This window comes from Arctopsyche grandis, chromosome 4 (genome assembly GCF_051622035.1).
Source record: "Arctopsyche grandis isolate Sample6627 chromosome 4, ASM5162203v2, whole genome shotgun sequence".
Classification (NCBI taxonomy): domain Eukaryota; kingdom Metazoa; phylum Arthropoda; class Insecta; order Trichoptera; family Hydropsychidae; genus Arctopsyche; species Arctopsyche grandis.
Genome location: NC_135358.1, coordinates 16,219,955 through 16,247,313, shown reverse-complemented (window position 1 = coordinate 16,247,313; position 27,359 = coordinate 16,219,955). Strand labels below are relative to the sequence as shown.

At 32.4% G+C, this 27,359-nt stretch overlaps 1 protein-coding gene across 1 annotated transcript; it reads right to left on the bottom strand.

Annotated features, from left to right (window-relative positions):
* Positions 1-1,435: 1,435 nt before the first annotated feature.
* Positions 1,436-7,784, bottom strand: LOC143910772 (neuropeptide F receptor-like). The gene is made up of 8 exons (XM_077429369.1): positions 7,779-7,784; positions 7,586-7,665; positions 5,338-5,428; positions 5,064-5,204; positions 4,759-4,992; positions 4,143-4,566; positions 3,878-4,049; positions 1,436-1,454 (listed from the first exon to the last, which is right to left on the bottom strand). Exons 1-8 carry the CDS (start codon positions 7,782-7,784, stop codon positions 1,436-1,438), a joined length of 1,167 nt encoding a protein of 388 aa, XP_077285495.1.
* Positions 7,785-27,359: the final 19,575 nt, after the last annotated feature.

Sequence of the window (27,359 nt, the reverse complement as noted above, 5' to 3'; positions counted from 1 at the left end):
TATTACAAACACCGAGCGAAGCCGGGTAAAAACATTAGTAATATATAAAATCTAGGCATGAATTTTGTTCTGTCAGACGGTTTATGTATAAATATATACATACATATAAATACATATGTATGTTCATATTAGGATTCGTTTAATAGTCATTCAACTCATACAGTCCTGGTCTGTTTGACCCTTCAACTGCGAATATCGATTCACCTTTGCCATAACACTTACCATGACACTGTACTAGCTACATATTTGTATTGTACATATACATATAGATACGATGCTTATTTTTATTTTACATATATACCAGGAAGGCCTTACAGGTAAATCCCAATGCGCCTTCCTGGCCAATTACAAATACAAATGCAGCATTTTTTATTATAAGTCGTTGAATTGCGAGACACTGAAAAAACTCGCAAATTAACGAGACATCTATGAATTGTACATAAATTTTTATTGTACATCCATCAAATTTCAAATAGTGGTGACATAGTAGGTAGGAAGGATTTTTAGCCAATTTTTTTTTCCGGGAACCGTTTCAACAATGAAATCAGAGAAAATTGGCAAACTCTGATAGGAAACGATCAACCTGGAGTCACAAATCCAGGTCTGACCAACAGCATACTCTGAAAAATTCATTTTCATTCAGGGATAGAACCCGGCACCTTCTTGACGGTAAGCAGAAGCTTAACGTCCGAGCTATGCTGCTGGCTAATTATGATATGATAAACGTTTCTAAAAAAATATTGTTACAGTGAAGTATGGGTTAAATTGAATTCATTAGTGATTACAACCAACTGAGATTACAGCAGTGTAAATATAATAGGTGTATACATATATACATATATTGTCCATTAAAAGGATTTAGATTAAACAAATTTCTGGATACAAATGAAAGTTTCATCCATTGACTCTTGAAAATTCTTAAAACTTGTTATGAATATTATAAATACATAATATTTTGACGAGATGTAAATAATTTAAGAGTGAAAATTAAGCACTCCTCGCTTTCGGGCGCACATGTGTATTTTTTCTTATTTATTTTGTAAACTGACATGAATTCACTTGATGTAAAGCTGAAATAAACTAAGTTTTTCTTGAGAAAATAAACGCCGCATTTAAAAACACCAGATTGGTTTTATTCGCTCGCTTATAAATACCCCGATTCACACCACAACTGATTTCCAATTCGAAAAACACGTAAAAACCAAAATAAAATCCGCGTCTTCAGTGCTATTTATGTAATTACTTTAAAAAAAATTGTTGAATCATTTGGTTGATTTTCATTTCAAAAGAATTGAACTAATAAAATGACCTTACGAAACTTACGAAATGAGCTCGACCAATCTGAAGTTGTTAACAAATTAAAATTTTTATTAAAAAATGCAATCATAGGAAGTTTGATAAATTTATTATAATAAAAATAAAATTAATTATTGAATCAATCACAGATCACAACCCTAATTAATTAAATAAAATATAAATTAAAGAAAAGTATTAAAAATAATATGATTAAAAACATACATATACATACATATATATATTCTATGCTAATAGAAAATACCATTAAGAATAACCGTAGCCTGAAAAAGTGCAAACAGGATCTTTTCTTAGGCAAAAACCAAATGATCGCAATCAGATCAGAGAGCGGAGTAATAATTAGGAATAGAGAAGAAATCATAGACAGAGTTTACACGTTCTATGCAAAACTATACGAGAACGACAACGGCCAATTCCCCACTCTGGAATCGACACACGGCCAAAGGGTTCCTGCAGTATTGCCTAGCGAAGTAGAGGCCGCGCTAAAAACTGCAAAGAATGGTAAAACCCCAGGGGAAGATAATATTCCCATCGACTTACTAAAATGTGGCGGCCCCCCCCTAATTAATATCTTAGCTAGGCTTTTCAGCAAATGCATCCAGAACCAAGCTATACCAGAAGGATGGAATAACGCAACTATCATTTTAATACACAAAAAAGGCGACAAAAGCGATATCAAGAACTACCGACCCATTAGTCTACTTTCAGCGGTCTACAAGCTCTTCACGAAGGTTATTACAGAAAGGCTGAAGAATATCCTCGACGAGAACCAACCTATAGAGCAGGCAGGGTTTAGGGCAAATTTCAGCACAATGGACCACCTCCAAGTAGTTGGCGAACTAATCGAGCGCGCCAACGAATATCAACGGCCACTGTGCCTAGGTTTCGTCGATTATGAGAAAGCCTTCGATACAGTTAGTCATAATGCAGTACTTAACGCTCTAAAAACACAGGGAGTGCCGGAACCCTATGTGGGACTGTTAGCTGCAATATATAAGAATGCCACAGCTTCAGTTAAAATTTTTTCAGGTACAGATAGATTTAGCATAGGAAAAGGAGTAAGACAAGGAGATACAATCTCGCCCAAGTTATTCAATGCGGTGCTTGAGGGAGTTTTCAGGAAATTGGATTGGGATACAGCCGGAGTAAGCATCAATGGTCGCTTTTTGAGTCACCTTCGGTTCGCAGACGATATAGTTTTAGTAGCTCGTGATTCAGCTGACCTACTTATCAGACTAACACAGCTGGACAGGGAAAGTAGAAAAGTAGGATTAAAAATTAACGTAGATAAGACTAAACTAATGTTCAATAGTTATTGCATGCCTGATAGCATCCCCTTAGATGATAAACCAGTAGAAGTAGTAAATAATTATTTATATTTAGGTCAAATAATTGACATGTCTGGTAGTAAAAATGAAGAGATAAAGAGACGTATGAAATTGGGGTGGAGTGCATTTGGACGGATGAATGTTGTTTTTAAATCAAAAATGCCACTCTGCCTGAAGAAAAGGATCTTTGATCAATGCGTTTTGCCAGTGATGACGTATGGATGTGAAACTTGGACACTGAACGCCAAGATGCAAAATAAAATCCAATGCACTCAAAGAAGTATGGAACGCTGTATGCTTGGCATAACGAGGAAAGACAGGAAGCGGAACACGTGGGTGAGAAATATGACAAGGGTAGTGGACATAGTGGATAGAGTGAAGAGATTGAAATGGCAATGGGCGGGTCACGTAGCTAGGAGGATGGACGAAAGGTGGACAAAAGAAGTGCTTGAATGGTACCCGAGAGAAGGCAAAAGAGTAAAAGGAAGACCGCAAGGAAGATGGGTGAACGAAATTAGGAAAATGTGCGGAATGAGATGGATGAGTGTTGCGCAAAACAGAGACGAGTGGAAGCGTGTTGGAGAGGCCTTCATCCAGCAGTGGATGGCGAATGGCTGTAAATGATGATGATGATGATATATTCTATATTCATTAATTCACAACTTATTGCAAAACATGATGTGTGAACACAAAAATATAAATAAATAGTGGTCGGTTATTGACTTCTTAGATAATGGGATTAGATTGAATATCCAGATTTATTTTGGTTAGGAAAATTAAAGGTATTTAGAGAGTCAAGTTTTCTTTTGGAATATGATTTTCATAATACTTTTTTTTAAATTTCATTAATATTCTGTTTATCTAAAAAACATAAGCAAAAGATTTTTAAGAAGTAAAAAAAAATTTTTTGAACAGTGACATTGCAAATAATTAATTATTTAGAAAATTAGCTGAAACTATGAAGGGATTTACACCACTTCTCCAGTAGCTACACCGTATATGGATAGTGTGTATGTATATATATATTTAACGTCAGTAAATCATCAATACAATGACGTGCTTTTGTTCACATTGAATTATAAGAATTTTAATCACCAACCGTACATTCACTTTTATCAAAACGCGTGTTTTCCGTGATGCGATTGTCCATCTGCTCATCGATTGAAAAACTGGACGCAAAACGTTTACCATAAGAATGGCTTCCGACGATTGTGGTCATTCGCATATTTTCTGACCTTTGCATAGATTCATCTGCATTTGTATTTTTTCTTCCAAAACACCGTTGAAAATCAAAATACACCCACCCTTTTCGCGAGGATTTGTGATTTCTCAGTACTTTTGGATAACACAACATGTCTAGACACTCTTTGCGTAAATTCTCATTGTAAAAACCGTAAAGAATCGGATCTGAGATGGTGCTCGACAGACCAATTATATGACAAACGAAAAACAAAAATAAAAAAGTTGTCCAATTTTTGATATGCTCATCGAAATGATCACCAATCATGTTGATAATATTTAACGGTAACCAACTCACTCCTTGAGATAATGCAACAGCAACCAACAATGCGTTCGTTTTTAGCAATCGCTGTTGACGTTCCAGTTCCTTGCGAGATATTCCTCCTAAATGATTTCTACGGTTTACTTTCAAATACATTTTTGTGTAAGTGAACGAAACTATAACTATAGGAATCACGTATTGCACTACTAAAGAAAAAGTTGAATAATATGCTCGTCCATTTTCAACAGGCCAATGCTCAGTGCAAATGGTAACGTTTTCAAAATTGGTGAAATTCTCATCGCGAATCAGTTGTCTCACTGTATACAATGGTGATACCAAGGTTAGAGATATAATCCATATCAAAAATACTACGATTAAGGCATACTTTTTCTCTAACTTCTTTCCAGTTGGATGTAGCATAATCTGTAAAAAACAATATACAAAATATCAAAATGATTATCAAGATTGAAAAAAAATCATGATATCTATGGGTTCAATGAAAGATTTATAGTCGCACTCGTTTATAAAGCATGTGCATTATTTTTTAATAAAAGTGGTTTTTATCAAATTGACGTCACTGCATAGCCCCGCATAATTAAAATGAGTGCTAGTTACCTGATATCTATCCACTGCGATGGTTACAATAGTCAGTGTAGATACGAAGATTACCAAGCCTTGAAAGGACCCAACAACCTTGCAAAGAAAGGTCGAATCTGGTAATAGCCAATGCTTGAAGCAAATTTCCATCATAGTCGTTGGAGCGTTAACCAAACATGAAAAGCAATCAGATAAAGCTAAATTCCAAATGAGTATGTTAAGGGGTGTGCGCAGCATTGGATTTTTGATGATCTGAAATTTTGAATAATTGAATAAATCACAATAAAAAGTAAAAACAAAAAAAAACACATTAAAAATCTTACTGAAGTCATTATGAATCCATTGAGTGTTATTCCAGCAAATATAACTAAGAAGTAAACAATAAATATCACTCCGATAATAAGTGGTGGAAAGTGACGGTGATCGTAATTTGTTTCCTGTTCTATATTTAGAAATTTTTCCATCTGTAACAGATATAATACTGTTTGCAACTGAAAATATGATTATATTAACTGGGTGACTTTGTATTGATTTGTAATCAAACTGTATTAGTTGCTTAAATTAATTGTTAATAAAAATATCAGAAACTAGTTTTACGCTTTTAGTGGAAAATTTGTAGGCAGAGAGCGATACACTGTAGCAGACGTCTGCTCCAGGAACTGAACGGTTGAAAATAGATGACGTTGTCCTGTATTGCATTCGAATGGGATTGCACAAACAAGCACCTTATTTTGAGTGTATTTCATCAAATTCTTTGAATTCACTTTTGGCACCAAAAGCATATCGTGATTTAACAATATTTTAATATACGTCGAATTTAATAAAAATAAAATATGCCTGATGTGTTTCTTCCAAAAAGTTTATGTTTAAAAGAAATAAGATTGTCAAACAGTTTAATGCTGCTATATTCGCAACATAAAGATCAAACTATATCTGGAATTATCAATGAATTTCTTTCTTTTTATAAAGTTTTTAATAATTTATTTCCTGTAAAAATGAATAATTTTACTTTGATCAGTTGATTCAATTTCGACAAACAAATGGTTTTATTGCTTAATAACTTAGCAAACCTGCACAATTAAAGTATTATATATTTTCAAATGCAGAAAGGAATTTTTAAGCTGATTTGTTTTTTCAGCAATCAAAAATATAGCACATTTGAACGATATAAACTATTTTTGGCGCAGCATCCAACTCATAGTACTTCGATCTGCGTCAGTTCAGTGATATCAAGCAAACGCAGACCAACCGCAATGTTTTTACTAAAAATAACGAATAAATGAAATTGATTTTGGGAGCAATTTCGATGATGATGGAATAATAAATTTTTTTTTTGAGGATTTTAAAAATTATGTTTCCAGCAAACAGTTTAAGTGTAAATTAATTTGGATTCAGGTATACGTATACGTATGTATGTAGTTGAGATTTTTTTCCAATGCCTTCAAATATGTATTGATCACAATTTTTCTTCATAAAAAAAACAGTTTAAAATAAATACACTGACACCTTTTGTTGAAGTATAAAAGCTCTTAAAAATAATTTCATGCAGTGACATCTATTGAAATTATTTAAAAACTTCTTATACGCCGATTTTCAATACATATGTACAATATGTACTACGTCAAATTTCAAATATTTATCTGAATTAATTGATCATTATTTAATAAATGTAAAATCAATGATCTAAAGAAGATATTTATAGTGTTCAATTTAAAAATATTATAGATTTTAAATAATTTACAATTTTACAAGAACAATTCAGTTTAAAATGTTTTCAAAAGGTGTCTCACTTATTTCCATTTTCAATTGTAATACAATTGATATATTCAGTATTATGAATGTACATACATATGTATGTATATATATGTATACATATGTACATAAAAAATAGCTTCTTTTTGTAAAAAAAAAATATTAGCGTTTTAGCAACTTTATTAAAATGCAAACATTTCAATATAAATTCAAGATAAAAATAAATTTGTACTAAATTAAACAAAAGACTAATCAACATATTTCTCTATTCATTTGTTTCTGTTTAATCGTAAAATTTTCATCGCGCGTTTCAAATCGAGCAAGTATTTTTGCAATTCTATATAATAAATTACCCTAACAAGCAAATTTCTTAAGTAATTTCGTGAATTCTGAGTACTCGATATATTATTTGAATAAATTAATAACGCGATATGATACATAATTTCATCAGTTTTCATTATTGTGTCGCTAAAAAGTTGATTTTATTTCATACAAGTGTGTTATAATGAATTAAGTGTAAGTCTAGGTAGCTATGGATATCTCACGGGATAGGTATGCAGTAATATGTACATATTTGTAATTATTACATAATTTTATACACATTAACATGATTTTTTTACAAATTTATGTTTTCAGTGTACAGCAAAGGCATTTGATTTTCAAATAAAGCGTCGTTAATAAATCTGTAAGTTATTTTGCTTATTTTTTCTTTTAAATTTTTAATTATTTTCAATGATTCATACATATATGTATTGTATTATATTATTATTGAATTCTAAAATATCCACATTTTTGAAAATTAGGAGAAACAGTCTTTGGTAAATGAAAATTTCTCAAATATTGTTTTATCTCCTTTTGGGTAGTATGTATGTTATTGTACGAAGAATAACATTTCTTGAGTGAATCTACATATATGCTTATTTATTTATGTAATTATATTGTTTGGTGAATTTGGTGTATAGATTTTTATAAATGTACATACATATGTAGCTTATTTAATTATACATATCATCAACTGGAAAAAAATGACATAAATCGTCAAAGTGTTAAAATATAAAATTCAAAAACAAGTGCCATTAAAATGAATTTAAACGAATCAATGAACAGGGAGATGTGTTTTATATCAAACGAAGCCAATTGCAATTTATCATATAGTTCTGTACACGACCTATTCTGAATAAAACGATTTGTTTCAAAGTTTAACAAATTGTGGACTATTTCGGTTTATTTTATTTAATTAGTGATGTTTTTCCAATAATTCAGTTAAATTGAAAACTTTTAATTACGAACATGTTACGAATGTCGACATTTCAATGTTCGTAATGTATTTTGAATTTTGTAATCATTTATGTTTGGGGTAAAAAATAGTATATGATCGGCATAACGAAGAGAGATAGGAAATGGAATTTGTGAGTGAGATGTACGACACTTATAGTGGATGTAGTGGAGAGAATGAAGAAATTGAAATGGTAATGGGAGGGTTACGTAGTTAGAATAATGGACGAAAGGTGGACAAAAGAAGTGCTACAATGGTGCCCGATGGAATGCAAAAGGGTAAAATAAGACCGCAGAGAAGATGGGTAGACGAAATTAGAAAAATGTTTGGGGTGAGGTGGATGAGAGTTCCGCAAAACAGAGACGAATGGTCTAGTGAACTTTAATATACTTTTATGATTCCTTTTTTATTATATTTTTTATTTCTGTATCACTTCTTTATATGCAAAATATTATATGTACATACATACATAATTGTATATCCAGAGCATTTTGAAATATTCAAAAGTTTTGATTATTTGATTTACATTTGAGACATATACATATGTAGTTAATGAGTCAATAAACGTATTATGGCAAGGGGCCCAATTTTTTTGAGATTGGGTGCTACGTTTTATCTAAATTTTCATGGCGATCGACTTTTTTGCTGTTTGCCGCTTTTTGTAGAATTCAAAAGTTAAAAAGATTAATTTTAAAAAGCAAAATATAGTTAAATAACTGCAAATATTTTTATTATTATAATATTTTCGTATTTTTTATGAATATGTCGTAAAAGTCTTTTAAATATCAGATTATTTCTGGATACATTGTGTCAACGTAACGTCATGTTGCAATTCAATTAACGATAATATTAATTTCCCACACCCATTATAAAAATAATTGCGATGGTTTTCACTAGAATTTAGACATTATTTTCATTCATATTTAAAGATTCGTATTATAAAGAACTGCCAATTAAAATTCTGTAAAGTTGTTGTTAAATTAATTAAAAGGCATTTTTTATTACAGGTCTCACTATTATCCTTTCTCCGAATTAAAAATGTTTTTATTCTAGGTAATAAATAACACTCGATACCTAACAAAAACATTTCCGCAAATCTTTGGAATGTGTCCCAACTTCTTCGAAAAGAATTTTAAATTTTCTTCTCTGAAGCGCTTTACATCCATAGAATTTTTATTTTAAAACATGGAAATCATGATTATTTTCAAAATTTAAAATCGTACAATATTGAGATCGAGTTGCTTTGCGATCGACTGGTTGGGAACCATTGTAATAAGGTATTGTGAATAATATTGATCTAGAATTTTAAACTTTATCGCAATTTCAATGGAGTGCTACAGTTAAATGTGTATCTATTACATACATATTTACATATATTGAATGCAAATAAATATGATATGATTTTATTTGTATATACATACATATGTATGTAGAAAAAGTTGCGAATGGGTTAAAAGAGAGGAGTTCAATATTTAATATGACACCACCGCTTCCAGACGACTATAAGCTAAATCTAAAAAATTTCAAATCGAATCCGTCTGCTGTATAAATTTCGAAATGTACGTATATGGACATTTTTTTTTTGAATTTACATATTTTATTATACAGGCTGTCCGGTAAGTCGATACAAAGCCTTGAAGGGTTGATAGCTTACGTAATTTCCAACATTTTGAGCCACACATACCTCAGTCCAAAGTCTTTCGGTTACAAAAAAAATATCGGATTTTTCCTACTTGACAAATTTTTGAAAACTTATGGTGCCTCTATTATTTTTTTCTGTTGACACAGATGGTTGTATTTGTTTTTGTTTGATTGAATATACATTAGACAAACAAAAAAATAATAACATATGTTTTCGCAGAAATAGGTTGGAAAAGTAAATGATGACGCAAAGCTCTACCGCATTCAGGCACCGAAAATTAAATTAAATTCCAATAAAATCGAAGGGTTGTCGATTCAATACTCCAAAGAAATATTTGGAAATGGCAATAATTCTTCTCGAAGATAATGAGTCAAACCCTAGCATACCTTGTAAAAAGGCAGTGGGAAATAAAAATAAAACATGAATTCTCAATGTTAAAAAGTTGACTGATGGGAACTATTTTTTTAAGTTATTTTATAATGTTGTGATGAATAATTCTACTATTCGAGTAATATAATATACATATGTACACATTTAGTATACATATATTATGTATACATTTTCTATTTAAAAGTACACGTTGCTAGTTGTTGATGGGAAATCTTTCAAGAGGTGAAAAAAAAAATTCTCTTTTTTGCATTGAACTCAAATCTTCCGTGGCAGCAATTTCCGATATATGTATGTCCGCCATGTGAGCAACAATGGGAGCGGTTGTGACGTTGTGGCATTTCGCACGGAAACGATTCGGAAACTTGAGGGCTGGGAAAAGTTATTTGGTCGTTCGGAAGCTCATTTGGTGGCAACAGGCGTTTCGTTGCACAACTTTGTTGACGTCGACATGACAAGAGCCAGTGGCATGCACCACATCGCATCGGTGGCATGCGCCTCGCGACACCTGCAATGCACCGACTAATTCGCAAGTTTTCGCAAACTAACCGAATCGTCGAAACGAACACGGGTTCCTATGTATGTACATATATATTTTTTATATGTACGTACATACATACATATGTGCAATAGGTTGTACTAAGACGCTTTTGTTACGTTTACCGTCGACGCGACGCGAACGTTTCAAATCAATGCCGAAGTTGGTCGTCGTTTCGCACGTACATATCTATGCAAATTTGCAAAGTTGGCATTGTACTTTTGATTGGATAAAACTAAAAACTTTGAAATGCGAATTAAATATCTGTGAAATCATTATATTATACTTCAGTATTCAGTTGGTATTTTCGTAATTATAGTATTACTAGTGTTGTACCCGATGACATATCATCGCATGAGTGTTGGCACATTAGGTTATTATATATATAAAAAAAAAATTAAAAGAAATGTGTCGTCGGTCACGAGTTCGATACACACACAGTCAATTTTTTTTCAAATACCTATTAAATACATTTAATTTAATATTTATATTTAATTCTTTAATACGAAAAAAAAGGTGAAGGCTACCTACCTAAACGATATAAAACACCGATAGAAAAATTAATTAATTTATTAAATTTTCAATAGATGGTGGTAAATTCTCAGCCAAGTGGAAAGATTGCCATCGATTAATATATATACATATGTATGTATGTCGAATCGAAACGACTATATAGTATGGCGAGCTTTATCTCAGACAGACAGACACACAGACATACGGACATAATAGCGATATTATATGTATGATTTGTGCATACATACGTGTGTATACTAAATGTTACAATCCAAGTGGTTCCTTTGGTTCGTTCATGAACATACTAGTTTGTTCATACATGAACCAATCTGGCCAATTTCAGTTTGCATAAAAGAACAAATTTTGGAACATAAAATAACAAAAACCGGAGTAAATACTTGGACTGTAGATGCAAATTTTGGATTTTCCAAGATGGATCTAATGGAAAACTTGCGTCGTATCAAGAAAACGTCAAATACAAAGTTAAATCGATTTTTGTATAAAAATAAAATATTAACGCATTATTGATTTCTAAATCAATCGTAAAAAATCAGAATTGTCAGATATACAAATTATATTTCAACTGGCGCACATTGTTAAAAGTGTATTTGCGCTTGTAGAGCTATAATTTACTAGTTGATTTGTATTTCTAATACGAATGACCTAAAATGTTGAAATACATTACTACTGAAAGTACACTTCGACTGAAACATATACCACACTAAAAATATATATTTAATCTGCTTTCGATGGTATTCAATGATTTTTTTTTAATAAAACGACTGCAGAACTTTTACATCCCACCAGGATGGGGGCCGCCTTCTAATATCAGCCGGCTAAATCTGGAAAAATCTCAAAGTTATACGAAAAATATTATTCAAAATGAAAGTGGCGCTGTATAAAAATGCGACTGGGGGCGTTTGCGATTTGTGTCTGTGTGTGTGGAAACCATCTGTGTCTCGGATAAGCCTTTCAGTAATAGCACTTTATAACGGTAGCTTAGACCGTAGATTGAGTAGTAGGCACTGGGCGAGAATACTGCCTAGAATTTAATCATCAGTTTATTATGATCTTACATACATATGTACATAAGTTTGCTAAATACGCCAAATACCGAGGTCAAAATTACTCACCAAAGTAACACTACATCGTATATGTATGTATGTATGTATGTACTTACATTGTGCAGTGTGTCTGTGGAAATAATGCATACCTACATACATATGTTTGTGTATGTATTTACATATGACAATGGTCAGGTTTTTCCGGTTTATTTCGCGTACGGACATATGTATGTATGTACATATGTGCAATGTATGTAGATTTTCAAGGGTTCGAAGTGTGCGAGAGGACATTTCCCTCATCTATCACTCGTATTACACGTCTCCGTTTCGCGTATAATCGAATTAACTTATTCGGCACGTCACACGCCCGTCGACGTCGAGGATATATTGCTACGCGGATCGCTCTCAATATGTCGCCACAGATGCAAATCATCGAATTATTCGAACATCGGTCGCTCGGAAAATGGCCGACCGTTAACCCCTTAACGCGCCCCGATCACGCCAACACTAACCGGATCCCCGTAGTTACACGGCCGATATCACCGAAAATTGAAGTGTCTCTCGGACAAGGGCCGTATTAAAATTTTACTCGAAACATGAACTAACCAATGAAATTATATCCGAATCACAAGAGACAAATTCCAAATGAATTTGAGGTTAAAAATCGGATGTGACCAAGCCCATGACTTTATCTATGTATTTGAGGAATATAAGAAGGTCACAAAACAAAATTTGATAATTAAACATACATACACGTTCACACATATCGCATGATGAGAGCATTTTTGATACAAATTGAGTGCAAATCTAGGGAAACTTATATAAGACAAAAGTTCTGCTTCCGGTTGTCAGATTTTTATTATTTAAAATCACTATCGGTATATTATACGCAATAAATATCACGAAGATTAAAATAATTTAAAAGGTCGAAATAAAATAATGAAATATTATTTTTAAAAAAATTACTACTTCCGGTTTACAAATTCTGACCAAAACCTTATCAGCCCTAAGTTAGTGCATAAAGAATACAAATATAAATTTTCAGCTTGATACGTTCAGGAGTGTGGACAGAATTATGGTCCCAGCATTGTTGACCTTTCAAAAAGAAAAAAAACCCACTTCCGGTTTATTGAATTTAGTAATGTTTTCTTATTTTCATCACATTGATACAAGAATTAAACTTGAATTTTTTCGCGAAGGGGTCGAAAAAAATAGTGGAAGAAAAATCGAACAAGAGTAAACTGCCTCTTCCGGTTGACGGATACTTACCAAATTTTATACATAACTTGATATTATGCTTAAACTTCTAGATATTTTTTATTTTTTTTTATTGTTACAAATCAATATACACTTGTCATTACAGATTTGCTCCAATGCGACGGGTGTACGTTAACGAAATACAGAATACATAAACAATCAGAAATCAGAAATACAGTAATACATATACAATCAGAATATATAGCATATAACAATTAATCAGAAATAATAATCATAGAGACATTTATGGATTATTTTTAGATTTTTTTTGTGTACAATTTTTATACATATAATAAATACGAAATTATAGAGATGTCTTTAGAAAACTGTGTATAATTATTAAAAATTATACACAGGCATATTTTGTGACAACAGGATTAGATCTAATACCAATTTTCAGGAACCGTTTCAGCAAAGATCAGATAAAATTGGCAAACTCTGATAGAGAAACGATCGATTTGGAGTCACAAAACCCCCAAATCTAACCAGCAGATGGCGAGGACTCGAACCTTTGACCTCAGTGGTGCTAAAAAACTTAAAAAAAGAGCACACCTTTAAGAAGAGGTACCATTTCCGGTTTTTAAAATTCACGTCCAAAATCCGGTTCAAAAAGTTTACTTCGAATCGATAAAAATTTCAGTAACCAATACTAAGTTTCAGTTCGATAGAACTAAAGGTGTTCAAAAAATCCCCAAAATACACAGACACACATTTTTCTACATCATGAAAACGTGATCAGTGATCGATTCTGGGTTTGAATCAGTCAAAATGTCGAGTTATATCAAATAATATGACTGACTTATTTTATGTATTACAATATACATATGTATGTATCTTTAAGCTTGGTAATAAAATTTGTGTCGAAATGAATTTAATCCGTAGCGCGCTAAATGAAAAATGTATAAATGTTAAAAGGTAATTTTTTCCGTTAGTTTAGTTTGTACAAGGGTGATTATTCTGAACTCAAATATTTGCCATAACTTTTAAATAAGAAGCTTTCAACTGAAAGTTTGCTCGCTGTTTTGGACTTCACAATTGCGGTCAAACTTGTAATGAACTTTATGAGTTGAAAGTTTTAACGATGCCGAACTAGAATTTTTCCCAGGGCTGTGGAATCAGAGTCTCAGTCGGAGTCAGAGTCGTTAAAAATGCGAGTGGCTTCAATTGCGATTTTGTGTTTTTTAGTCGCGTTTTTTTACTCAATAATGTATGTACAATCTATGTATGTACATAAATATTGAATTACTACCTAATATCGGGTTGACAGGATACGAGTAATCAGAGGCGGCTCGTTCGAAAGAGCGCTGGTGCGGTGAACCCCCCTCCCCAGTCAAAATTAATTAATTTATACCAAATTGCTAGCAGTAAAATAAATGAAGTGTGTGTTTTCTATACTGATGGAACAAATGGTAGGACAATTGTTCGTGCCAAGCCTGGTGCGTCAACGATCTACATATGTCGAGTGTGCGTTTGTCTTTGAGCTTCTATTAAAAAATTCTCTATACAAAATGTCATAATAAAACCATTGAAAGAGAAATAGAATACGTGAAACAGATACATATATTCCATACAAAAAAGGCTAATATGGATCGGCGCTCCGAAGTCACAAGTTCCGAAGGTCGCCGATCCCTCGATTCATTGTCCTTTAAATAGCTAGTTAGTTAAGAACCGTTTTTTACAAGATTTTTTTTCGTCTTGATTTTTGGAACAAGTGAACTCCCAATATGATTGTTCAGTAGTCGGATGTCAGCGTCTAAAAACAGTCAGATCACTGGTTGCCACGTTACGGGTGACGTCCGAGCTACTCGTATCGTATCAACTTGGCATAAGAGTGAGTCATCAATACTCAGTGTATGCATATCTGAGACACAGTGTTTCTATCTTTGACTTTTTTTCAAGTTTAGATTAAATTAAGGAGAGGCCTGATTTTTGACAATTTTTTTCGCCAAACGCCTATATTTTATTAGTTTCGTGTATATTCATCAATAAAAAAAATACAAAAGTATTTAAAGAAAAAATAAGTTTAATTTAAAGTTAATGATTCACATAAATCACATTGTATTAATACTAAAATTTAATTTTTCATTTTAAAATTTTCATAATATGGGTGGGCGACTGTCGGAGTCGTGTTTTTTAACGACTCCAGAGCCCTAGTTTTCCTATATACACGTACGTATACATTCAATCTTCTTATTCCATTCGTTTTAATAATTATTTTTCAATAACGAACATTTTAAAATACAAGCGATTAACTTTGCTCATTGCAAAATAGTTCGACATAGTTTAAAATTGCTTTTACGTGTCACGTTTTCAATATCTGTTGTCGAGTACTTGACAGCTCATTTGATTTTATGTATTTTAGAGAGGCACTTTAATTTATATTAGTTATGTGTATAATATATAAATAAGCTATATAACATTATATATGTATGTATATATATATATATAATATTATAATGTTATACCAATCGAATTGAAAATGTATTTTAATTGATGTATGTATGCATATGCACGTCCATTACTATAGGATTTGTCGGAAGCAATGTCGTTTTACAATTAATCGACGGAATTACCGCGTCTTAGTGTTTACAAGCTGGACCGGACCGGTGATATTGATCTAGCACGGCGGTATGTCTCAATAATCAAACCAACCAGCCAACGGTTGGGTAGGATATTGATTTGCTGACTTAGCCATCAACAGTTACGAGACACACATTGTGCGACACACTCGAACAGAGTACCAATTACTGATGCACCTCGAACAAAGCATCGAAATTGTGAGTCTCCAAATATTAACACGGTCTGAGTCAATATCAGCGCGAATGTGCATATACATATGTATACATATACATAGTACATACAGTGGCATGTTGTATCAATGAGCGTTTTATTAAATTTGTCTTCTTGTTTTTATTTATATTTTGTGGGATTTTGATGTGTCACTTGTGTAGCTTAGATTTGACTCGTCTAATGTCATTTCACTTTTTTTTTTTTGTTTTCTTATATAAGTTTTTGTTACAAACAACGCGATATGTCGGCGTTGCGAGTTCATTAATTTTTGTATTAGTGTAATGAATAATTCCGAGAGAACCGTCGATCAAAAGTCGAGTTGACTATTAATCAAAAATTATATTTTATCGAAAACGTTGCCGTTTGACGTATCGCTTTCGCGCGGAAACGAATCAAAAAGCGCGAATTTCGCGTTACTCTCAGTCACCGGTTTCATTACACGCTGACCACGTGCGCTTGATGTGAGAATTAAAAATGGAAAATCACTATAGCCCCCCTGCTCTCTTACAACCCTTTCACACCCCCTCCCCCTCCTCCATCGGATGTAATTAATCTGGGGTATTGCAATTGGTGGTCGACAAAAGAGCGAGTTTTGAACGCTGACATTGCGTGCGCCAAAAATGCACGTTTCGCTGGTTATAGTTCAATAGGAAAGTTTCACGATTAATTGTCGTTTTTATTTATAATTTATTTTATGTGTGGTGCAGTAGGTTATTTACATAAATAGTGTTTCATTTCGTTTATTTGGGGAGACAAGATAAGTTTGCGGTTGTACATGTACAACCGCAAGCAGCCGTGGACAAATGTATTAGGCCACTTGTAAAAAATGGTTTTGATCGAAAATACTCGGGTATTTGAAACAGTCACTCACTGTGTCGCAACTTACTAGGCATTTATCTATTGTTCAATGCTACTTTCTCATCATTGGGCTGCTTTTTTTATAAAAAAAAAATTGTCCTGTTTAGGCAAATCAGTGTTTAGAGAAAAGTGATTTCATCGCGTGGATTTTATTGTTGTCGTTTTTTTATAAATTAAGTGGAAGTTTAAGGTCTGGACTTCGGGGGAGATAAAAAAATCCAAACAAATTAAACTATCGCGATGTGCGGTTCAAATCAGAAGTATACAGTGAGATTGGTTCTTTAAAAATGGAAACGGAAGAATAAGGCAGAGAACACTGTATGAAGATCTCATTTTAACGACCATGTCTTTAAAAATTCCAAAAACAGACCTTCTGAGCTGGCAGGAGAAGTGAAAAGGGAATGAAATTTAATATTTTCTTCGCAAACCGTAAGAGGACGTCCGACGTAAGATGGATTACGGGGTTGCAGGGTCCGAAAGAAGACACTCTGAGGTCATGAAAAATCTCCTGAATAACAGCGTCATGTTGTTATTATTTATGTATTGGGGATTCTATTTTTTTTCATAAATAATAGTCAACGTATTTATACCATACGACATATGGTTCGTTTGGTTTTGTCAGCATATTCTTGTGTAGTAAATGTGATATTATATAGCGCGTATCAGATTACTACAGTGAATGGATAGATTAATACACCAGATATAACAAAATATGTCGTTATTGTGTTATTTGATAATGCGAGCATTTTCCTAATAGCATACGTATATACATACATATATTTATAAAATGAGTATGAGTATAGATAGGTGTGCAATTGAGTAAGTACATAAGCGTTTTTTATGCGTGTTTGTAGATACAGATTTATATGATAATTTACATGTTTATATGTACATACATCATATGAAATTGATATTAATTTTATATGTGAATGTTTGTAAATAATATAATATATTATACTCATATATTTATATATATATATATATATATATATATATATATATATATATATGTATATATATATATATATATATATATATATATATATATATATATATATATATGTATATATATATATATATATATATATATATATATATATATATATATATATATATATATATATATATATATAATATTTATATATTTACATATATTTATAGCTTATTTATAGGCTTATAAAACGACTTCAAACGACAAATGTACGAAGTGTTTCATGTTGATATACGATCTCGATGCTTTATTGCCGTGCGCAGTTCTCGCTTAGATAGCGATTCGCTCGCGTACCGTGTCGTGTACAAAGTTCAAAGGAAAATTATAAAAACCCTGATATCGAATCACAAATCAAATTTGACGGCTCGTAATTCAGGGCTGCGCCAACTTGAAAACGTTAATTAACGCAGTACCGCCCGCGTTCGTATCTTTTTACTTTGTGTTTTTTTTTTAATTTAAATTTTTATTTTTTCGTCCTCTTCCGCGGCAACTGTCAAAGTTTCATAAATTACGTTTTGTCCGAGATAAACGGCCGTGTGCCGTCGACTAAGCTGTTTTAATGTTCACGCGGAGCGGTTGATGCCACCCCTGACGGCGATTTCGAGTGGACTCTGCTGATCGAGGGATAAATTATTATTTTACGGTCGACTTAAAAAGAAAAACGAAAAAACGGTAACCCTGGCGTGTGTTCGTGGGAAATTTAATTTGCGCGAGTGGCTTCTCACTCACCTGAGTACAGGTAACGAACGATGTGATGGAATATTGCACCCTTTGATCGTGGCAATTGATTCCACGGAACACTTTAATGTCATTTACGAGCACTAGGCTCTATTTATTCTGTTTTAATAATATAAAAAAACTATGCATTTTTAGGTACATATGAGCCGTTATACATATATAATTTAAAAGTGGTGGAAGTCCAATTTCCACTTCCAAAATCACTATTTCTGTTTCCACAAATTGTTATCACTACTTTTAATTCGATATGTCAATAATCTCGGAAAAGAAGAATAAATGTATTACAGGCCACCAGTATTTTTAAATATTGTTGAATTTTTGCAAGATATTTCTCGAATTGAAGAAAAGTGGACTTATGCCACTTGCAAATATAATGGCTCATATATATTTTTTATGAAACTTAAATACACAATACGAAAGTTATCCAATTTAATTAGGTATTTCTTGTGCGTGCTTATTATTACAAATTCTCATTTTCTTGGAAAACTGTACATATGTACATGTACATATATGTACATATGTACCTATATATGAAGAGATTTTAAATTTTGTTTGAAGAATAAATATTATATTCTTATAATAAAATATGATATATGCAGAGAATGATACATGGAGAATAATTGACTAGAAAAATATGTAGTTACCCGAAAGTGCATTAGATTGTGAAGAGCTGTATAATGTACATATACATATTTTATTATACATATATTTGATTTAAATCGACTATTTTCCTTCAATTTTTGGATATGATCAATGTGATTTAACTTGAATTGCAAATAGATTAATTATCCTAATGCTTTCTTGTAGTTCGTAATTATAATGAAAATTTAGATTATGAATGAAACTTAACCAAAAAAAAAAGATTAAAACCATGGAAACGTCTTTTATTTTCTCACGATCACAAAATTTCATCTATTGATACTACGTATCACTAGATGAAAATACATACATATATAAAGTATATAAAGTCTAATGCACGCAGGAGTATGGAACGTGTGTTCGGCATAACGAGGAGAGATTGGAAACGGAATACTTTAGTGAGAAATGTGACAAGGATAGTTGAAGAGATTCAAGTAGCAATGGATACAATAAGTACTCGAATGGTATCAGAGTCAGAAAAGCCACAAGGGAGATCGGGGGATGAAATTAGAAAAGTAATGTGGCGTGAGATGCATGAGAGTTGCTCATAGCATAAATGAAAATAAAATAAATAAAAAAATAAATAACAGAGACGAACGGAAGCAGGTGGGATAGGCCTTCATTCAGCAGTGGATGGTGAATGACTAATTATGATGATGAGTTGATGATATAGTTAAATTATATTGTTCCATCAGGTCGAGATCATTGAATCCATTCGCATTGACGAACGAATATTTTTTCCAAAGCCCTGCTTTTCACACGTTTCACAGTGGCAGACGTTGTCTACCGAACCGTCACTCCACCTGTTTACTCATTCTATGCTCCTGGTGTAATGGCTGTGTTCGTCGCACTCACAGCGTACCGTCCGCAAACACGTCCGTGACGAATTCAGTCAATACTAGCTAGCTCCATCTATTCGCACGAGCTCAACTTTTTCAGTGTTTTTTTTAGGTACACACTACTATTTTCATCGTGAGAGTTTGCAGAGTTGGGCAAAGTAGTTAGCAGCAGCGAGGTTACAAAGTAAGCCCTCAACCATCGAATGGAGCGGATAACATGACTGGAATGTAGGTGATTGAAACGCTCGTCAGCGGTGGTTCGTGTGTGGCGATACATGCGTATATCCTGTAACATTCTGTACTCCTGGTGCAATCGCGACGCGTGCTGTGGTTGCTTCATGCACAGCCAGCGCGTTACGGGGACGGAAATAATGTTCAAGCGACAAAATAATGTATTATGAACATTTATAAGGATTGTAAATAGGTTTTTGAGCTCTTTTTCCTATTATGCTTTAGATTAACATTAGAATAATATAATACTGTGATTACTAACCAAATTAAATTAAAATTGTAAAATAGAAAATGATCAGTAGCTATTAAAATAGATATAAGATGTATTGTGAACATAATTTCGTAATAATAAAAAGCATTTAAAAATCAAAAAAGCGACAAAATGTTCAAAAATCCTAAATTATCCTATTTTAATGGCAAAAGTAACTTTTTATTGTATTATATTTATCGATGTATATGGTACTTTTTATCGTATAGATCGCGGATGTTATTAAATTATTATAAATTAAAGGTGTTCTCAACCGTACCAACATATTCTTATTTAAATTGAACAATTACATTTTAAGCGAATGTCATTGTGACTCCTTGAATATCATTTTAAGATGTCATTGAATTAGTATAAATGTCAGGGGTTCTCAACCGTATCCAATATTTTCTTATTTAAATTGAAAAAAAAATACTTTCTAAGCGTATGAACTGCAGATTACATTGCATTAGTTTATATTTATTTATTTATATATTTATTTATTTATATATATATTTTAGCTATCAAGCTAATTTAAAAAAAAAAAATACATCTTAATTATTATACTTAACTCTAAAATTTATAATTAACTTATATGTACTGTCCCTCACAGAGGTGTCTCTTCGCACCTCGCAGGAATGCATCCATGTTTTTAGCTGACCTGATGCACTCAGGGAGGGCATTATACATGAGCACACCCCTGTGAAAAACACCCCCAGCCGTCTTATTCTTTCTTACTCTACTTACAACTAGTTTGTCCTTATTTCTAGTATAAAAACTATGTTTATCTCTATTCCTTATTATATAATCATCAAAATACTTAGGTAATAACTTATGATCTAACTTATAAACAAAAGACAATGTACTAATATTTAGACTAATTCTAATACTCATCCATCCTAATTCATCTAACATACTTCCAATACTCTTAAATCTACTCACATTCAAAATAGCTCTCATAGCTTTATTCTGTATTTTTTGCATTTTTTCTAAATCTTGGCCACTAAACAAATTAAGCACAGTGGCACAATAAACCACATGTGGCAAGACAATTGAATTAAACACTAAAATTTTACTTTTTTTACTTAAAATATTTCTTAATCTACATAATACACCAACTTTTCTAGCCATTTTTTTTATTATATAGTCAGCGTGCATTTTAAAATTTAGTCCTGAATCTATGTATACACCTAAGTATTTTATATTTTCAACTTTTTCAATTAACTTATCATCAATTCTAATTTCATTCAATATATTTTTGTTTTTACCATTCAACCACATCATTTTTGTTTTATTCACATTCAACTTTAATTTATTTTCACACAACCAGTAATTCACATAATTTAATTCTATATTTAAAATCTCAGACATTACATCAACATTCTTTCCAATTATATATATCAATGTATCATCTGCAAACAAATGTATTTTACACATCTTAATTACCTTAACAATATCGTTTATATATAATATAAATAATAAGGGTCCCAATTTGGACCAATATGGCAGGGCTTCTCAACCGTCTCCAAAATTTACTTTATTTCAAATGAATATTTTACTTTTTATCGTACACATCGCGGGCGTTATTAAAATATTTTCTTATTTAAATTGAAAAAAAATACTTTCTAAGCGTATGAACTGCAGATTATATTGGATACGGTTGAGAACCCCTGTCATTTATACTAATTTAATAACGCCCGCGATGTGTACGATAAAAAGTAAAATATTCATTTGAAATAAAGTAAATTTTGGAGACGGTTGAGAAGCCCTGCCATATAAACTAATGCAATGTAATCTGCAGTTCATACGCTTAGAAAGTATTTTTTTTCAATTTAAATTTAGGATTTTTGAACATTTTGTCGCTTGAACATTATTTCCGTTTACATTTTGTCGCGGGTACATTTTGTCGCGGGTACATTTTGTCGCGTGAACATTTTGTCGCGGGTACATTTTGTCGTTGAACCTTTTGGACTTGCACCAATTGTCGTGTAACCGGCGTAACTAGCGCCCCCACCGACCACCAAATTTTTATGATTTTACCGACCACCACCAGTTTATATGATTTTATCCTAACCAAATTCCCATTACACTAAATGAGAATTCAATCGTACAAAAATAATAAGAACAACCGAAATATATACATATGTAAATACTAGTATTGTACCCGATGAAATATCATAGCATGGGTGTTGGCATATTAAGTTATTCAATAAAAAAAAATTAAAAGAAATGTGTCGGTCCTGTGTTTGATCCGCACGCAGTCGAATTTTTTTCAAACCCCTTTGAAATATATTTAATTTAATATTTATATTTAATTATTTAATATGAAAAAAATGGTAAAAACTACCTACCTACCTACCTACATATTAATTAATTGATTTAATACATTTGTAATAGATGGCGCTAAATGCTCAGAAACTTGCCTAGAGGAAACATTGGTAGCAAACAGTATACATACTCGTATATACATATGTGACTACTCTCATTGCTTGAGCTTGTTTTTTTTTTTTGAATTGTAAGTATAGTATGTATGTATGTATTAATTTCTGTATTGTTATTATCTTGTTTCTTTTGTGTTATATTTTTGACCATTGTGGCGCATTAGGAATTCCGTTATTATATTCGTACATTTTGTTAGCAGTACATATGTAGTCAATACTTATTTGAAACTTAAGCTCACAACTTGTTAGGTGCTCATTCGTTTTGATATTTACCCCCCAGGTTAGTGACAGTTGACAAATTTCATATTAAACACGAGAGTTTAGCAACTTGAGTACGTGTAGAACTCCATCTGCATCCTCAACTTAAGTACATATGTACATATATGTATTTATATATATATATATATATATATATATATATATATATATATATATATATATATATATATATACATATATTCGTCCTTAGACCTTACTTGAGTGCTAAACATCTCTCTTGTGACTGTGAGCAACCATATATATTTTCCTCATTTCGTTGACCCATGTCATATGTGGTGCCTTCCTTGTTTTAACCATTCAAACATTTATATTATTCAACTTTCTTTTATTCTAGCCACATAGCACACTCTTCATACCATAACAACTTTACACATACCATTCACTCACGATTCCTATTTCAATTCCGATTCCCGATTCCTATTTCAGTTCCAAACCCGATTCCTTTTCCGGTTCCTATTTCAGTTTCGATTCCCGATTTCTACTTCAGTTCCGGTTCTGATTCCAATTCCTATTTCCGATTCCGGTTCCGACTTCTATTTTGACTTCGGTTCCGACGATAATTGTTGTTGTTTGTTATTATTATTATACATATGTACATATAACTTTATTTGCATGCATGTATCAATTATCCGCGATGTGTACGATAAAAAGTAAAATATTCATTTGAAATAAAGTAAATTTTGGAGACGGTTGAGAAGCCCTGCCATATAAACTAATGCAATGTAATCTGCAGTTCATACGCTTAGAAAGTATTTTTTTTCAATTTAAATAAGAAAATATTGGATACGGTTGAGAACCCCTGACATTTATACTAATTCAATGACATCTTAAAATGATATTCAAGGAGTCACAATGACATTCGCTTAAAATGTAATTGTTCAATTTAAATAAGAATATGTTGGTACGGTTGAGAACACCTTTAATTTATAATAATTTAATAACATCCGCGATCTATACGATAAAAAGTACCATATACAACGATAAATATAATACAATAAAAAGTTAATTTTGCCATTAAAATAGGATAATTTAGGATTTTTGAACATTTTGTCGCTTGAACATTATTTCCGTTTACATTTTGTCGCGGGTACATTTTGTCGCGTGAACATTTTGTCGCGGGTACATTTTGTCAGTGCACTAATTTTCGGGTACATTTTGTCGTTGAACCTTTTGGACTTGCACCAATTGTCGCGTCCCCAGTTACGCCAATGCGAAATTTGATTCGTCCAACTTAACGTCGTCCTTGTGCACAGTCGTAGTGTGGCGTGGTCCTCATTGTAAAATAGTTAAATTAGCACAAATTTTGCCACGCAGTCGTGCGTAACAATTGTTGCCAGAGCTGAGCTGTGTCCTTCTGCCCCACTCTCTCCTTCTCATCTGCCGCAGCAATGGTAAAATTAACATAATTGTTGGTAACCTATTCGGTGGGTCGTTTAACCAGCCCGACGCCAATTACCTTTATTGGCTGAATCGCGATTTCCTTCTTCTTGAATTTTTAGACGCGTTTCACATTAAAGTATTAAAATATGTCACGATTTACGTGCTATAGTAACTCCAATGGAATATAATATGCATTTTTACTTTATCGTAGGTACGTAATATCAATAGACTACGTTTTGTGATTTCGTGTTCGATTTTCGATTTAAAAATTATACTTACACATGTTTGTAGTATCAAAAACAACTACTTTGACGTCGATCGCGGTTTCAACGAAAATATATAGCTTTGGAAATGTCTCACTAGACTGAATTTTTATTAACCTTATCTTGGAAAAACTGCGACTTTTTGTTTGGAGAAAATGGTGGTATGTGGTAGAAAAAAGATTTCAAAACCGCGACTTTTCACAGTGGGAGGGTTTTGAAAGTGTTCTCATTTTATCTTTCGTCACTAAACTTTAATCCGATTTTGTGTTTTATTATCCCATTTAGCTTTCTGCATTGGGGGGGTGTTTTTCACCTCGTCCCACCTACAGCTACTACTCTTTTTGCTCAGATTCGAATGGTAATTTTTCACGCTCCGAACGCCAACTTTGAATTTTGTGAAAAGTTTTAGCGTACCGGACAAAATTCAAATTTAACGACCCGATCCCAATAATATTGCAACCGCAATTTCAAAACGGGGATCGACGTGAAAATTCTCAGTCTTCGCCAGGAAAAATTTATTCAAAACACATTTTTAGCCTTTATTGTTAGAAATGTATGATAATTCAATTTCACTAAACGTACAAATTTTTCGTTCAAATCGTTTTTATTTTTAAAGTCAGCATAGTTACCATAACGTGTGTACACGAACAATAACAGTTTCACAACTTGTTTTATTCAAGTTTTATCCTTTCGTTGTTGAAGTAACGGATAGTCACACACGGTCTCTTTAAGAAAATAGTTAATGATGAATTTTTAATGTTCATACTAATATACATAAACTAATCGTGTCTGTAGTTTTATAGCGATTGTGTTTTTAATGTGAATAAAGACGGCGGATTCACATTTGTAATAGAATTGTAGAAAAGTGCATGAAATGTCAAAGGCTAAAAGAATAAATTGTTCTTGAAATCTCCTTTCACAATCGTCTGAATAAAAAGTGAAACGAAAGGTGATATAATAAAGGGTTCGACTGAAGAGGTCCACAGAAATTTATTCAATACACACATTCGTGTGGAGAAAGAGTGAATTTTTTTACCCAGGAAGAGGTTAGGGAGTAGATGTGAGAGAGGTCGGTGTGAGATGGGTGGGTGGGTGTGTGTGGGGGAGGGGCTATCGTAGAAAAAGAACTTGTTTGAAGTCGGCGACTATACTTGAATTTTCAATTTCATTGGAAAACATCGATGTTGTTATTCGATATCCTCTCGTAGGTACCCTCTCCCTTTCACGTTCTCGGGGAATACCCTCGACGACGACGAGATTTTGCTATCGTTCTCGTTTCCGTTCCCGTCGCGCGCGCAATATTTGAAACGTGCGCATTGTTGAAACTTCTCTGCACGAATGGTTCGATTCGTGATTTACCATTCCTTATGATGTTTATACGAGAATGATGTCATGTATGTATGTAAGTACAAAGGTACATATTTAAGAAAAAATCATTACAAACATATTATGCACATACAATATATGTACATATATTTAGCTTGGGCTGAATTCTACAATGCAACATAATTATTATGATATTGATGGACATATATACATACATATATTATCAAAATATGTATGTACCTGTGTCTGAAATTCATATTTAAAATGTTCTTCATATGCAGTGTAACGAATTTATAAGCAATGATAGTGTATTTATTTTGGGTATACATACTTTGAATCTTAATATTTGCCCGATATTTTATTTATGATTTCAATATTCAAGACGACCTTTTTTTACGGAAGTCGTGGTCAAATTTCGTATTCTACGCAAATATTAGCAAATACACACATACGTATCGTATACATATGTGTATTTCCCTTATTTGTACAATAGAAAATAAAAAATGCGAATGAGTCGTTCAATCGATTTGGTTTTAACCAAAGCTCGAAATATATAGAAATAGCATTGCAATATGTCTAGTACATATATAAATAGCATATTATATATTAAATTAAAAGGAATTTTATAAGGTATTCTAAGATAGAACATTCGTTTAAATTACTCATGTATGTACATATGTATGTATATACATAAATATGAGAAAATGTAATCTTAATTCTTATACTTATTAAATTTACTTAAATTTCAATATAATAATTTGCATAAGATACGTTTAGGAGCTGTATATAAATTGTATTGAATGTCTGAAAAAAAAGGAAAAAGAAATTTTGATTATATTGGTTTTCGCGTAAAAGTTTCAAAGCACCTACATATGTACTACATACATATACATATGTACATATACTCGTATATAGCCAAATAAGTTGGCGAAACAGAACCATCATGATAACTTCCCATGCTTTTTTTCAATTTAGTTTTTCTTTCGATGGAAAAATGTTGTGTGTTTCGATGATACATTTACGCTGAGTGGTACATAGTATGTAGGAGAGGTCTCGCTGCGAGATTGGCCTGAGGATAAGCCGCGAAACCAAACGTTTCAAAATCTGGGACAGAGGCTTTGCCTGACCAAATTCCTATTCCTCTCTCTTTTCCTTTTTGAGATATCGCCCG